Source organism: Mirounga leonina, unplaced genomic scaffold (assembly GCF_011800145.1).
Source record: "Mirounga leonina isolate KUSES-001 unplaced genomic scaffold, KU_Mleo_1.0 Mir_176, whole genome shotgun sequence".
NCBI lineage: Eukaryota > Metazoa > Chordata > Mammalia > Carnivora > Phocidae > Mirounga > Mirounga leonina.
The window spans coordinates 5,988,046-6,001,073 of record NW_023270454.1 but is presented as its reverse complement, the minus strand read 5'-3'; the positions used below and the strand labels follow the sequence as shown (position 1 = coordinate 6,001,073).

The following is a 13,028-nucleotide window of genomic DNA, read 5'->3' as shown; positions in this document are numbered from 1 at the left end:
TCACCCTTCTTCCCAATTCACCCTCTGCCCCCCACCCTGACAACTTTTATGTAGCCCTTAAGCAGCACAACATGCCATCCTGAATTTGGGAACAGGGAGAGAGAGGGAAGGAGACAGAATGAATCACAAGAATAAACTAGACGTGATGTTCATGGGGGAAAATCTTTCTACTAAGAAATAAAATTAGAGAAATTTCCTGGAATGTATATATGAGGGGAAGAACCCATTAGCCAAGGGCGATGTGGATTTGTTAACTAATTGCTCTACACCTTAGTGTTTAAATGCCGCAAAGTCGTTTCTCTTTCTCCCTAGTAACTTGTCAGGAATGTCTCAAAACCTAACTCCACATGGGTAACAACTGCTTCCTCTCGGCTCTGTCCCACGGGTACATATTTTGAAATTGGCTGGGTAAAGCTGAAGAAAATATCTAAAAAACCCAAAACCGAAACCAAATCACTTGTCTCTCCATATGTGGGGCTTGACTGGGTGACCTTCTGGCTCTTTTTCTCTCTAAGCTCTGCTGCAGATAAGATGTAGCATGCTAGGTCCAACACAATACATTAAAATGATTTTTCTTGAAAGGTGAAGACGTTATTAAGGATTTCCATGGCCATTCACGTATTTTTTTGAAAGAAAATAATTTTAGCCTCTTATTCGTATTATTATTCCAGCTGTTATTATTATGTTCCTTCTGCATAACTATGAAAGACACAGAAAGTTCCCTTTCTTTTAGGCTTTTAAAAATCCTCCTACACTGGTTAATCTCTTCAGGTTGGAAACCAAAGGCAAACGCTACGGTCTGGCTCAGAAAAACTGTCCAAATGTCTTATGTTTCCAAACTATCCAAGTAACAACATTGCTTAGCTCAGAAAAATTGTTGCACTTTTTCCAGGTGCTTTCAAAATATTTTTCTCAGTCTGGTTAGTCACGGCAATAACCCCATAACATAGCTGGAGTCTAAGGTACATGCCTCTTGGGGCAGAAGCAGAAGCTGCCCCTTGCTTTGACCCCCTGGATTCTGCTCCCGACTGTGGCCACAGGCCTCTGAGAGTACTCCTAAATTTTCATCTCAACTCCTAAAATTAGCTTATATCCTCGCTTTGTCAAAAAAAAAAAAAAAAAATGTTGGCTGACTAGTAACGAGGAAGTACCTGGTAACAAACCTGGGAAAATTGTTTCTCGTTCTTTAGAAGAAGTTGCTATTTTGTGTAGAGTCACTGTAAAAACCTAAACTCCAGGCACATTTCAAGTGGCTCTGCTCGTTTTGCCTACCAATCTTTTGGCTGCTGATATTAGTGATTTAGCTGAGTGGGAGGGCCAAGGAGCTCTCTATTTCTCCAAAGTTATATTTCTCATCTCTTTGAAAGTTTGATCGCTTCCCCTGCCAGAACATGCATTTCCCACTTTGTTTTTCTAGGTTCGTTCTCAATTTGCATCACTATTTGTTAAGCTTGCCTTGGCCTTCCAGATTCCTGCCGAGCCTCAAATTTTCGAGCAACGTATCTACCCATACCTTGATTCTCCTGATCCTGGTTTATTTTTTGGGCCAAAAATCGAGCTTCGTGCTTGCTTGCCAAACTATACAGTTTCCCATTTTCAAGAGCGCAGATGCATACGTTTCTTTGAGACTGTACTCTTCAGCATTAAAGAGGGACCCTTCATTGTAATCATTACTGAATGGATACAGTACTAATGGAACTTAATTGTTTCCACTAGATGGATCTCGGGTGTTTTTGGCAGCCAAAATGAAAATGATTCCAAATACCATCAAAGGGGCTTATAAGCACCCAGCATGCACAGAGTGTTTTGATATACAGTGGAGTGTTAATATCATTATCTCTCCTAATACAACATACGGTTACTTTAATCCTCTCCCGCCTCTGTGATCTTGGAAGATCCGGCGGATAGAAGGCGAAGAATAAAACATTATATACAAGGAGACAAAGGGAGAATTAGTCTCCATCCTCTGAATGCGATTTTTTTGATTGTTTGAATGTTGGCTTCAAATATGTACCTTTATCAATACTGACTTCTGTATCTTCCACGCTAGTTTGAGTTTGTATGCGACATCAAACATACCTTTTCACACATGTTCTTTCCAGATTTTTTTTTAACACTTACTTAGCAGTTTATAGAAGGAAGTGAATGATCTCCTCAAGCTGCTTACAAATTAAAAAAAAATCTGTGCTTATTAATTATGCAGGATTAGTCTAATTATAATTCAGCAAATTAATTAGCGACAGAAGGTGTTCTGAAACATTGGAGTACATTTGCATGTTAAATGGAGAGGCTAGTCTGTAATATATGTAAATTTATGCATGGCTTCATAGTTTAATTTAAAAATTTGCAGCTGCATATGGTATGGGAGCAGGTGAAAAGTCAGTTTTAGTTTAATGATGCTAACAAACATTGGATGGTGTCCTGTCTTAGCAAGAGAATGCACTCATATCTGCTAATCTACGACTCTGTCATAAGAATATAGCATTACATAGATGCTCAAACTCAAGGTCATTAGTGAGTGGACCCATAGGTGCAATAAGTATAAAGCTAAAAACTGCAGAGAGAAAGCGATGATAGGAGGGACCCGAACTCTGAACTTTGTTCGCCACTTTATCCAGTAGTGCATATTGAGTCAGTCAGCCTTAGTTTCGGGAAAGTAACATTCCAGCCTGTGTAAAAAGGGATATCTTTTTGTCTGACTGTTATCTACTCTGGCAGGTATAAAAGAGTTGTCCAACCTTGATTCGCTTTCCAAATACTCACATTTGCACTTCATTTCAATTTCCTGGAGCCGTGGGAAAGTTATTACCAAGTTATGAATTAATGGTAGGGTAGAGAGTTTTACACATTGGCCTCAACCATCTGGCAAAACAGTAAAACCAGCGGACCAGGCAGCAGCAAAGGGCTCTTGGTGTAATTGGTGTTCACTGCTCAGCCTAGCATAGACGAGCTTCACAGGGAGGGCAGAGCACCGGGAGGGGGAGGGGAAGGCTGCACAAGGGGAAAAGGGGCACTAAGGAAATAGGACGGTAAGGACCCATTAAGCTGATGGCTGGCTAATAACTTCATTTCTCTCCTTCACCCGAGTAGTCGTGGCATTAGAAAGGGAAATAGATTTGTATTCCAATTCTGAAGTCTTAGAGAAAGATGCTTCCTGAAATCAGCTGGTAACATGTTCAGTTTCCCTCTTTTTCCCTTTTCTTGATCAGAAGGGAGAGAAAGGGAAAGGGCCAAAGAGAGGATTCGGGTTAAAAACAAAACAAAACAAACAAACAAAAAGGAAAAGATGGAACTTCGCACATTGCAAAGAGCCCTCCAAAGACATTTTACAAGAACAATTGGAATTACAAACATGCTCTTTGTATTGCATTTCATTCCAATTCAAGCCCAAAGAGTTCAATTATTATTTTCATTAACGGTGTCAGATTTTCATCCGAGTGCAAAAACAAGGACTTTTCCTTGGAGATTTTTTTTTCCTACCAGCCTCATGTTGTCAAGTAATGGAATTCAGGAGAGTGAAGATGTCTGTCTGACTACAGAAGAAAAAAATATCCCAACATATAACCCCAGGTCCTAGGAAACTAGAGTGGGTTACTGGTCAGAAGTGAGTGGAGAATCAAAGTGGCCCCTTGTTTATGCACCTCGGTGACGGTTGCTAGTCAATCGTTTGCCACTTGAGCTATGGGAGATATCCACTCCAGAACAAATCATGAAACGAAGTCTATCAACACGGAGTCAGAATTATGCGGTGGGGGAAGTCGCTCCCTCCCTTTGCCTAAGTGAATACAGCAGATCCACTCCTGAGGCAGCGTGTTTGGTAATGAAGGATCTGTTGCCACACTGAAATGCCACTTCCAGGAGTTTGTCATTGGAGTGAATGCCGAATAGAATGTGATTTGATGGGGCCTGCTGTCAGGTAGGAACCAAATGATTTTGCCTGACCACAGTTTACTGAAAACAGTGATGAGGATCTTGACCCACCGCCTTCTGCTGTTCCTCGTTTCCTGCAATCTGTTGTAATAGATTCAATGGCATAGTCTTTTTTTTTCCTTTGGAAAATATCTCCCCCTAAAAATCAAGGGAAGGACTTTAATATTGGACAGATAAACAATGCAGAGAGAACCAGATTTGAATTTATGGCACCTCCCTCTGGTATAATTTTGTTTGGAAAATGGGCCATTTTAAAAGGTGGTGGGGAAGTAGGGGCAGTTCAGGGGAGGGTGGCAGAAGCATGCCTAGTGAAAGGTGAGGTAGCTGACTTACTACGTCCCAGGTGTTTACCCAAACACTTTGCAAGGGTAACTAATCCTCACTACTGGCCTAGAGGATCATGTTACAAACTGAAGGTCCTAATTTTTACACTAAATACTAAGCAAGCAAATAATAATAATAATGCAGAAGCCTTGGCATCATGTGGAAATAACTTGGTAGGGATGCCCCAATGAGCTGCCCACATAAAAGACTGAAATTATCTGCTGCCAAAGAAATTAACTTGCTGGTCTATTTAAAAATGTCCAAAGGAGGAGAGTCTCCTCTGTCCCTTGGGTAATGTTTTCAAAATTTAGCTTGGTGACTTGACTCAGAAAATGTTTTCCAAGACTTAATTCAACTTCTTAGGTTACACATTTGACTTCCAGCCTTTTTTCCCCTGTAGTGTTGATAGGCAAATGGCTTTGAATCTTCCTCATCCACTCAGGGCAATCTCTGACATTCTTTTTGTAGAGGGCTGCAGCTCTTTGGGCCCTGTCGTCTTTGGAGCAGATGGGTTCTTGAGACGGCCTGTTTTCCGATATCTGATAGACTTGTTTGCCTTCTTCCACACACTCCAAAATAGCCACCGAATTTTCAGAGAATGTGGGCCCTGATAGGAATTATAGACATTTTCATTTGATTGCTTGTTTTGTTTTGTGACATGAAGAATGATTTCACTCTCATTTCCAGAGTGTAAGATGAAGGACGTGACATGATCCCCCATGTGGATCAATGAGGCCGTAGTTCCCCAAGCAGTGTGTCCTATCTTTTCCTTCAAAAGAAGTGTGGCCAAGCTCCCACCAGAGCAATGCTCTCCTATGAATCAGACAAAGCAGACTTCCCCTCCTAGCTCTTCCACTTATTAGCTGTTTGACCTTGGACAAGGAAGCTAACCTGTCTGAGTCTTGTTTATTTCCTCCATAAAATGGAGACATTGATTCTCCTACTCTCAGAGGTGGGTGGATTAAACAAAATTACACATGGTACATAATATGAAGTCAATGAAGGTGGGGTATTTCTTTGTTGTTATTATAATCGTCATCATAATTAGTCTTTTAGCCATTGGGAGTTAGAGACGTTGAGTGTAGCTGTAAGTAAGAAAATATAGTGTTCAAAATTTTCTATAAACTTATATTTTTTGGATCTGAGATGGCCTTTCCTTGACATAGTCCAAGTGAATAAGCTTTAATGGTCATAAAACTCTTCCATAGGAATGTCTGTGGAGATTAAAGACTCTGTGCTTACTCTGTTCATGTATTTATATTTACATTTTAAGGGATTGTTTAAATAAATGGATTACATAGAAAATCAGCTTATAAAAATGAGTATTTGATTGAAGCCTAAGAAAGCCAGTCAGTCAAAAATTTTTTAAATTATCTCCCCTTTCCATGGATCTTCTTGAACTTTGTGCTGGCCATCATCTTACCAAGCAGATTCCAAGTACAAAACATTCCCAGATGCCCCATTGTCAAGTTTTTAAGGTGTAGCAAGAACCAATGCGGAGTTTGAACTCCCAGAGTCTCTTAATTTTTGTGGACTTCAATGAGAGTCTTCACAAAGCCCTTAAAGCTTCGGGCCCTTTCTTACTTGGGCTGACATCTAAACAATCAATAGGGCATGTCATCTTCAAGCCAAGCATGGGGCCCACTGCTGCCCTTCACCTTACTTTGGCTGTCTGGATTTGGATTCTCTTAGAGGCTTTTGGGAGAGGAAAATGTATTCTTTCTGTTGTAGGAAGGTTCAAAGAGGATATCACAGTTAAGACCTAGATTAAAGCTGAAACATTATCATCATGTTTTTTACTGGTCTCAAGTAGAAACCCAGCACATAGGGGTTTTCCTACCTTATAAAACAGAGTGAGCTGCCATGTTGGCCATCCCGAATGAGAAAATGGCCCCAGAGGTGTATCCATCCTGCATGAGACCCCTCACTCTGCCTAGTCCCCCATAGGATAAAGCTTGACAGGGCCCTGGGAGACGAGAGACAGCTGCCCATTTCTTTCAAATATGATTTTATGATCCAGCCTATCCCGGATAGTTTTTAGAGATGATAATTTGATCATTCTTAGAAATGGTATTATGAGTGTTTTAAGGCAAGGGAGTTATCCTTTTTTCAGAAGCACACACAAACAGTGGAAGCCAATTATATTTTAATTTATTGGACTCTAGAAAAGGAGGGTTAGTAGTTAATCCAGATAAAATGTGTCTTCCTCAAAAATCAATGGACTTAGGCCTTTAAACACCTACATGGTTTGTGAGGCTATATTGAGTCTACATATGGCTCGGACTTCCGGGAGCCAGCCTGCTCATGTGGCCATCACAGCAGAGAGAGAGAGAACCAGATATAGCACCCCCTGCTCTTGGCTTTTGGAGAGTACGGGGGTGTTCTCATCTTCATGGTGTGTAACATGTGACCATGGCATTGCAGAAATTATTCCTAGGGTAGGCAGAATTAGATTTTTTTAAGGGAAGAAGTTTCAAAGTGAAAGGTATTTTACATGTTATTTGGCATAGAGTAAGGTTCTACTTAATGGTAGCTGTTACTAGTGCTAAGTTCACATTCTTTTGATACACATCCCTGTCTAATCTTTTTCTTGAAAAAGGCTTTCATTGTCTTCCCACAGTACTTTCCTCAACACTTTTTGTATTGCAATTTTTTAGAAGGCACTATATCTTGGCTTTCAAATGAGAGATGAATTGAATGACCTCTACCACAAATCTGGACAAAATTATGTTGGGTTTTGTACTCGTCAGATCATTGGTTATAATTCTGGAATCTGGCATGAATACTAAGTATTTGCCCTTCCTTTGATTTAGAGACAATCCCTCTCCACGTCCCCCACCTCTGGACCTTGACTTTGCACCCTATTTGTGCAACTAGTTTGAATCTCAGTTTCTGTTTGGGAAGGGCTCAGGACACATCTAGACCCATCTAGGAACTATCATTCTACTCTTGAACAGTGCTGTGTGTTCCAATATTCCAGAGATTGGTAGAGAAAGAGATTTCTGTGTGGCTGGGCAGTCCCCTGTAATTTTAGACCCATATTCAGGGGTCTCCAGATTCCTCTCAAAATCTGAAACAGTATATTTTGAATGGTTTGGTTGTGTGTTCCATGAGGGCAAAGATTTGGTCCATCTTATTTGCCATGGTGTCTGAACCTTCATGGAGGATACTGTATACTTCATAATTGCTCAAATGGGTAAATAAATGAATTCAGCAAGTATTTTCATTAGTAGGCATTTACTTCCATGCAACTATCTTTGACCTAGTGTTTTCCTCTTGGGATGCTATAGTCCTCTCACTCTTCAAGAAACCAGAATCCTTCATGTTGTTTTTTCCCTTTCCTCCCTCTCTCCCTCCCTCCTTCTCACCCTCCATCTTCTCTTCTCTTCTCTTCCCTTCTTTTCTCTTCTCTTCTCTTCTCTTCTCTTCTCTTTCCTTCCCCTCCCCTCCCCTTCCCCTCCCCTCCCCTTCCCTTCACTCCCCTCCCTTCCCCTCCCCTCCCCTCTTCTCTTCTCTATTTCTTTTCTTTCTTTCTTTCTTTCTTTTCTTTTCTTTTCTTCTTTCAGACCATTTTCTGAATTTTTAAAAACAGCTATATTGAGATATAATTTACATACTATAAAGGTCACTTATTTAGTGTATACAGTTCAGTGGCTTTTAATATATTCACAGAGTTGTGCAACTGTCATCACAATCTAATTGGTTCAGGAAGCAGAGACTGCCAGATGGAGCTTGCTGTGAGAAAGACCCAGGTTCAAATCCTTATTTCTGCTACTTACCATCTGTGTGATCTTGGGCAAATTTCTTCAATTTTTGGTGACTTTGTTTTTTCTAGCTGTGAAATGATTCATCAGTCGTACCATTGTTGTAAGAAAAAAAATGACGCATTGTATATGAAGCACCTATACCTAGCCTCAGGGTAAGGCACAGAGTAGACACTTGGCAAACTTTCTTTCCCTTCCCTCTGTGACCCCTGTACCCTTCAGCTGCTGGACCAACACAAGATAGTGAGCAGGGACAGAGATGTCTCTGATAGCTGATATTCCTGAGCCACCTTCTCCTGCCTCAGAAGCATGTGGAAGGAAGCCTAAGACAATGGTTGTTCAACAATTTACCTGTCAAGCCTGGGGGACTGCCTGCTCTGACCGAGGCATCACCCAAGATGCCCTACTGTCCACCAATCAGCTGTCCCTGCTTATTTTTTCCCCACTATCTTTGACGTATCTCTCAGAAAACCCTGCATACACCCCACTTGGACTGCAGTAAATCATGATCTTTTTGTCTTCAGTGGTTTCTCCCATCAGTGTAGCCATTTCTGGAGGGCTCTCAACTCTACATACTTTTCTTCGTCATCATAGAATATTAATATTGGAAGAACCCTAGAGATAAGCCAGTTAAACCCAGTTGAATAAACTGAGGCCCAGAGAAGTGAGCGAACTTGGTTACATAGTTGGCGCAGGTCAAGACTAGAATACTGGCGGCATGTCATAAATATCTGTGGAGTGAAGAAATGCCATTTGGTGCATTACATCATCTCAGCTGACCTAGGATCCAGGTTGCAATGTGCTGGCTTGAGTTCACATTTTGATCCCACCTCTCTATTCCTCTGCATCTAGAGAACAAGGATAATCCTGTTGGGCGTAGTGTTCACTCCTAAGGAATGAGATCAGAAGCCTTGCAAAGTGTACTGCACTAAGTGGTTATAATATTTATGTGGTCAACATTGTTTGGAGAAAGTGGAAATAACAACTTCCATCCTGATGAGAATCTGCACATTTGGTCTGAATCTTGCAATTCATTTGGGTTTCCCGTTTCTGAGTGCAGAGCGCTGACATTTTCCAGGCAGCTCTGCCTTCGGAGGGATCCAGACCCAGGGGATTTGTTCCCTGCAAGTCACCCTGTGGTTAATGGATGGTATAGTTAGTAAAGGGTTCTGTATCAAGCCCCTGAGCATGGTAGGTGGAGGGGGGGTGGAAGGGAGAGAGGTAGAAGACAGCAGTAAAAGCAAGAGAAAAAATTGGAGATAGCAGTAAACCCCCAGGATTCCTTTAAATTAATTTTTAAGTTCACATATAAAATATCCAGGCCATAATTTTTGGAGCTAGCTATTTAGAAAGTTATGCCTTCCTTTAGAAAGCAGTATACAGTGTAAGAGAACTTTTTCTCTCTCTCTCTCCCCACATATCCCCCCCACCCCACTCTGTTCCCCTTTGTGAATAGAAGGTTATATCCTTAGTATGCAGGGACTAGGCAGGTTACAGACTCAGATCCCAGGCCAGGGAAAGAGTCAAAACTTTCCACCCAAAGAACTGATGAGCGTCCTAATTGAAACTGAATCGAGCCTTTCAGCAGGCCCCTTGTTTCCCTAAATCAATTTGATTTCATGTAAACATGTATTTCTTCTGCACTTTTCCACCTACCACACCATGCATATAACAATGCCTTCACGAACATTAATGTTTTTGCCAGATACATTTTAGAGAAAGGGTTGGGTAGGTAAGGGAAAGTATCACCCACCGGGAGTGCGTTCTAAGGACCTCAGTCCAAGCAAAACTTTCCTCAAATCAAGGACTTGGTAAGAAAAAGCACTCACTTTGGTTTTAGGAGGGGAAAAGGTGTAAATCACGCTTGGGGGTGCTGGAGGATAGATGTGGTGTGGGAGGGGGGGGCTATTGTTTGGAAGGAGACTCGAGTGAGAAAAAAGCAAGTTTTAAGCATATCCTGAGAGCATCTTCGTGAGTTGTGAGTGGCTGTAGCTGCCTCTTCTGTGAATGTACAAGGGCAAGAATATTTTCCCTTACAAAAATAAAATGTTTGCATTCTGATCAACCTCTGATTGCTACCGGCAGGCAGACGTTTCACTGCACGTTAGGAAGCGAAGGCAGGTTGTGAATTTGAACGCTGCATAAAGCAGTGCGGAGCAAAAGGGAAAAAACAAAAAACAAAAAAAACCCCAGCGCGGAGCGTTTCTCTGCCCCGTCACTCCGGAGGTAGCTCGGGGAGCTAGGGTGAAGACCCTGATACCTTCATGGCACAGGAAGTCCTGCCTAACCTCCTGGCCCAGCCAAGATGAAAAGAGAGAAGTGAAAAGCAGATGTTATAACATCATGAAAAAAATTTTAGCTGTTATTTCCAAATTCACAATTCACAGCCCACCTTTATTCGTAGATAGGAGTCAGGAGCACTTGGCCAAATATTGTTAGCAAATCTAGAGTAAAACAGCCTCAAATACAGAAACCATTTTGAAGAACACAGTTCCCATTCTCTCTTCCTTGATTGCTTACTGTTTATCTTTCCATCAGATTTTTTTTTTCTTTAAGTGCTAAATACAATTAACTGGAGCGCTCTCCAATTCTTTTGTGTGATTCTTAAAAAAATAAAAATAAACAGAAGGTCACCATGAGAGCATCTTACCAGCCGTTGCTTTAAAATAGAATTTTTGGAAGCATTGTTGATTTCTACTTATTTTTGTTGGTAAATCCTGGAGAAAAAATGTATATCTTTTCCTTTAAAGTTCTAATTCAAGGCATGGATGTGAGAGTTCTGGAGGGACTTTGGGACTGCGGTAAAATTTCGTTGTCATAGTAACAGAAAGGGAAATAGGCCTAGCTCACCTGGGACTTTAACACTGCAAAAGCCGGATTTTTTTTTTTTTTTTTAAGGAAAAGGACTCTGCAAGTGAGTTAAATGAAAAACTTATTGTGGTTTGAAACAAAATCCCAAACATTAAAATAGGTGAATGGCTGAAAAGGCCACCTCTGCCATTTTTCTGGTTTGATGTAGTTGTCTGATTAAAGATGCCCAATTTTAAAATTGCACAAATAGTTTATTTCAGAGACAGCTGGCTTAAAAATATGCCTTATGACGAATGATAACCTCAAACCATGATTCGGTGCCTTTGTATTTTCCCGGATAATGTACAGAAGGTCTGAGAGGACATTCACAACTTGTTATTAGTCATAAAAACCCCAGTGTATACCTGCACAGGCTGACCTGCCTTTGGATGGCAACGTACTGTTTTCTGATTTTATATATATTGGCTAAAAAGACGTGTGAGGGTACACGTGTGAGGTGTGTGAGCACGGAGGTGCGTGTGGCCAGCGGAAAGCCACATGCGTGGGAAACCCTGGGATTCTGGGTGAAGTCTTGCCATTATTTACCCTGGAGCAAGACATTTTTACACGGCAGGAGTCACTGCTGCTTTGGAAGTCTGAATTTTGGGAGACAGAGTGTCCTTGCAACTCGGGGGTGGGTATACAAACCAGAGCCCAGCTTGTGACCCGCTTCACAATCCTCAAATCGCAAACATCCGAATTTGCAAATTGCAAAGGGTCAGCGGTGTTCCTTCCCAGGCAGGGCCGGCTGAAATTCCCCAGATGGGAAACACAATCCCTTTCCAATCAAATCTAATATAATGCAGATCTATTTTCTCTTAAAAAATGTTTACTACAAAATGTAACACATTGCTTTCTCTTCACAGATTTTTTCTAAAATTTTTCCTCAAGTGCAATCAGAATTGTTTGAAAACAGCGGGAAACCCGAGGGACATGAGAAGGTTTCAGGTAAGGGGCCTGCAGTTCTTCCCTGTTAAGTGAGTCGTTCTGTTTTCTCTCTTTAGCACTTTCTTTTTTCCTTTCTTTTCTTAGAAAACATTATTCATGGACGCTGCTAACAATAAAGATGACTCTAAATGGTATCCCTCATCTGATAGTATTGAGGGCTCCTGCATTTTGTAGTGTCTAGGCCTCTCGCCTCTGTCGCCAAGGCCCGAGGGGAGGGGCACCAACCCAAGCTGGAGATTTGATTTTCAGCCCGCAGGCTGCCCTTCACACACACAGCTGCCCACAGCAGGAACCGTGTTCTTGATATTCAGCCACCTTGGGATTTTTCAAAGCAGCTTCTCTGTGCTTTCTGCAAGCAATAGCCTCTTCCCTTCCTTCGCCACCGATTAACCATGCAGTGGTGTCTCTCGGAGTCTCTGGGAAAGCAGCAGCCCCAACAGCCGTGGTTACTTTAAGATCTCAGCATGACAACAAGACCCACGGGACAGTGACCCAGCTGCCGGGCAGTTAAATCTGCCACTGGTTTCATCACCCTTGCCACTGATGTACTGAGGATACGAGCTAATAAAAACACAGAGAGAGGCAAAGTGTGTCAGGTTGGAGATGAGAGGAAGTGCAGTCCCCCTTGGCTCCCTTCCTTAATCTTTGAAGGACCCATATTTAATCCGCCAAAAGGCTTTCCTGCCATTCATACACCCCGCCTAAATACAGAGCGCTCCCTTCCCCGTAGAAACATGGAAAACATGTTAAACAATAGCATTCAGGCTTGAGACTTAAAAAAAAAAAAAGTCTGGCAGCCACGGGAGGGATGGGGATGATTAGACTCGTGTTTTGGGTGGGAACAGTGAGGTTCTGGGGGTTTCGTAACTCGCCTCAAATCGCAGGAAGGATGCGGTGGAACCAGGAACCGGGAGGGTCTGTCTGGTCAAACCCCTTCCACCAGACCACGAGTTTGCACCGTGGACAGCTGCTAAGTGGATGCCTTGCTGTTGACTTTTTGAAATTCTTCGTAATTTCAGAGACCGGGGTCACACATACTCATTGGGCACAGGACTGCCCAAGTAACGGGGCTGCTCCTGCCAGCCACCCGGAGAGCTTCTGGGGCTTAGGGACAGAGTACTTCAGGAGTTCACGGGGGGGTGGGGGGCGGGGGGGAGGGGGGTGCACACAAGGTGAGAAAACTACTTTGCAAAAAAAAACCACAAAACATTC

At 42.1% G+C, this 13,028-nt stretch overlaps 1 protein-coding gene across 1 annotated transcript in view; it reads left to right on the top strand.

Moving 5' to 3' along the window:
* Nucleotides 1-13,028, top strand: part of EBF2 (EBF transcription factor 2) — a 187,103-nt gene that overhangs the window by 119,512 nt on the left and 54,563 nt on the right. The window contains exon 7 of the mRNA XM_035022590.1: nucleotides 11,735-11,816. Within this exon, the coding sequence (XP_034878481.1) occupies nucleotides 11,735-11,816 (82 nt within the window). The remainder of the gene's footprint in view (nucleotides 1-11,734; nucleotides 11,817-13,028) is intronic.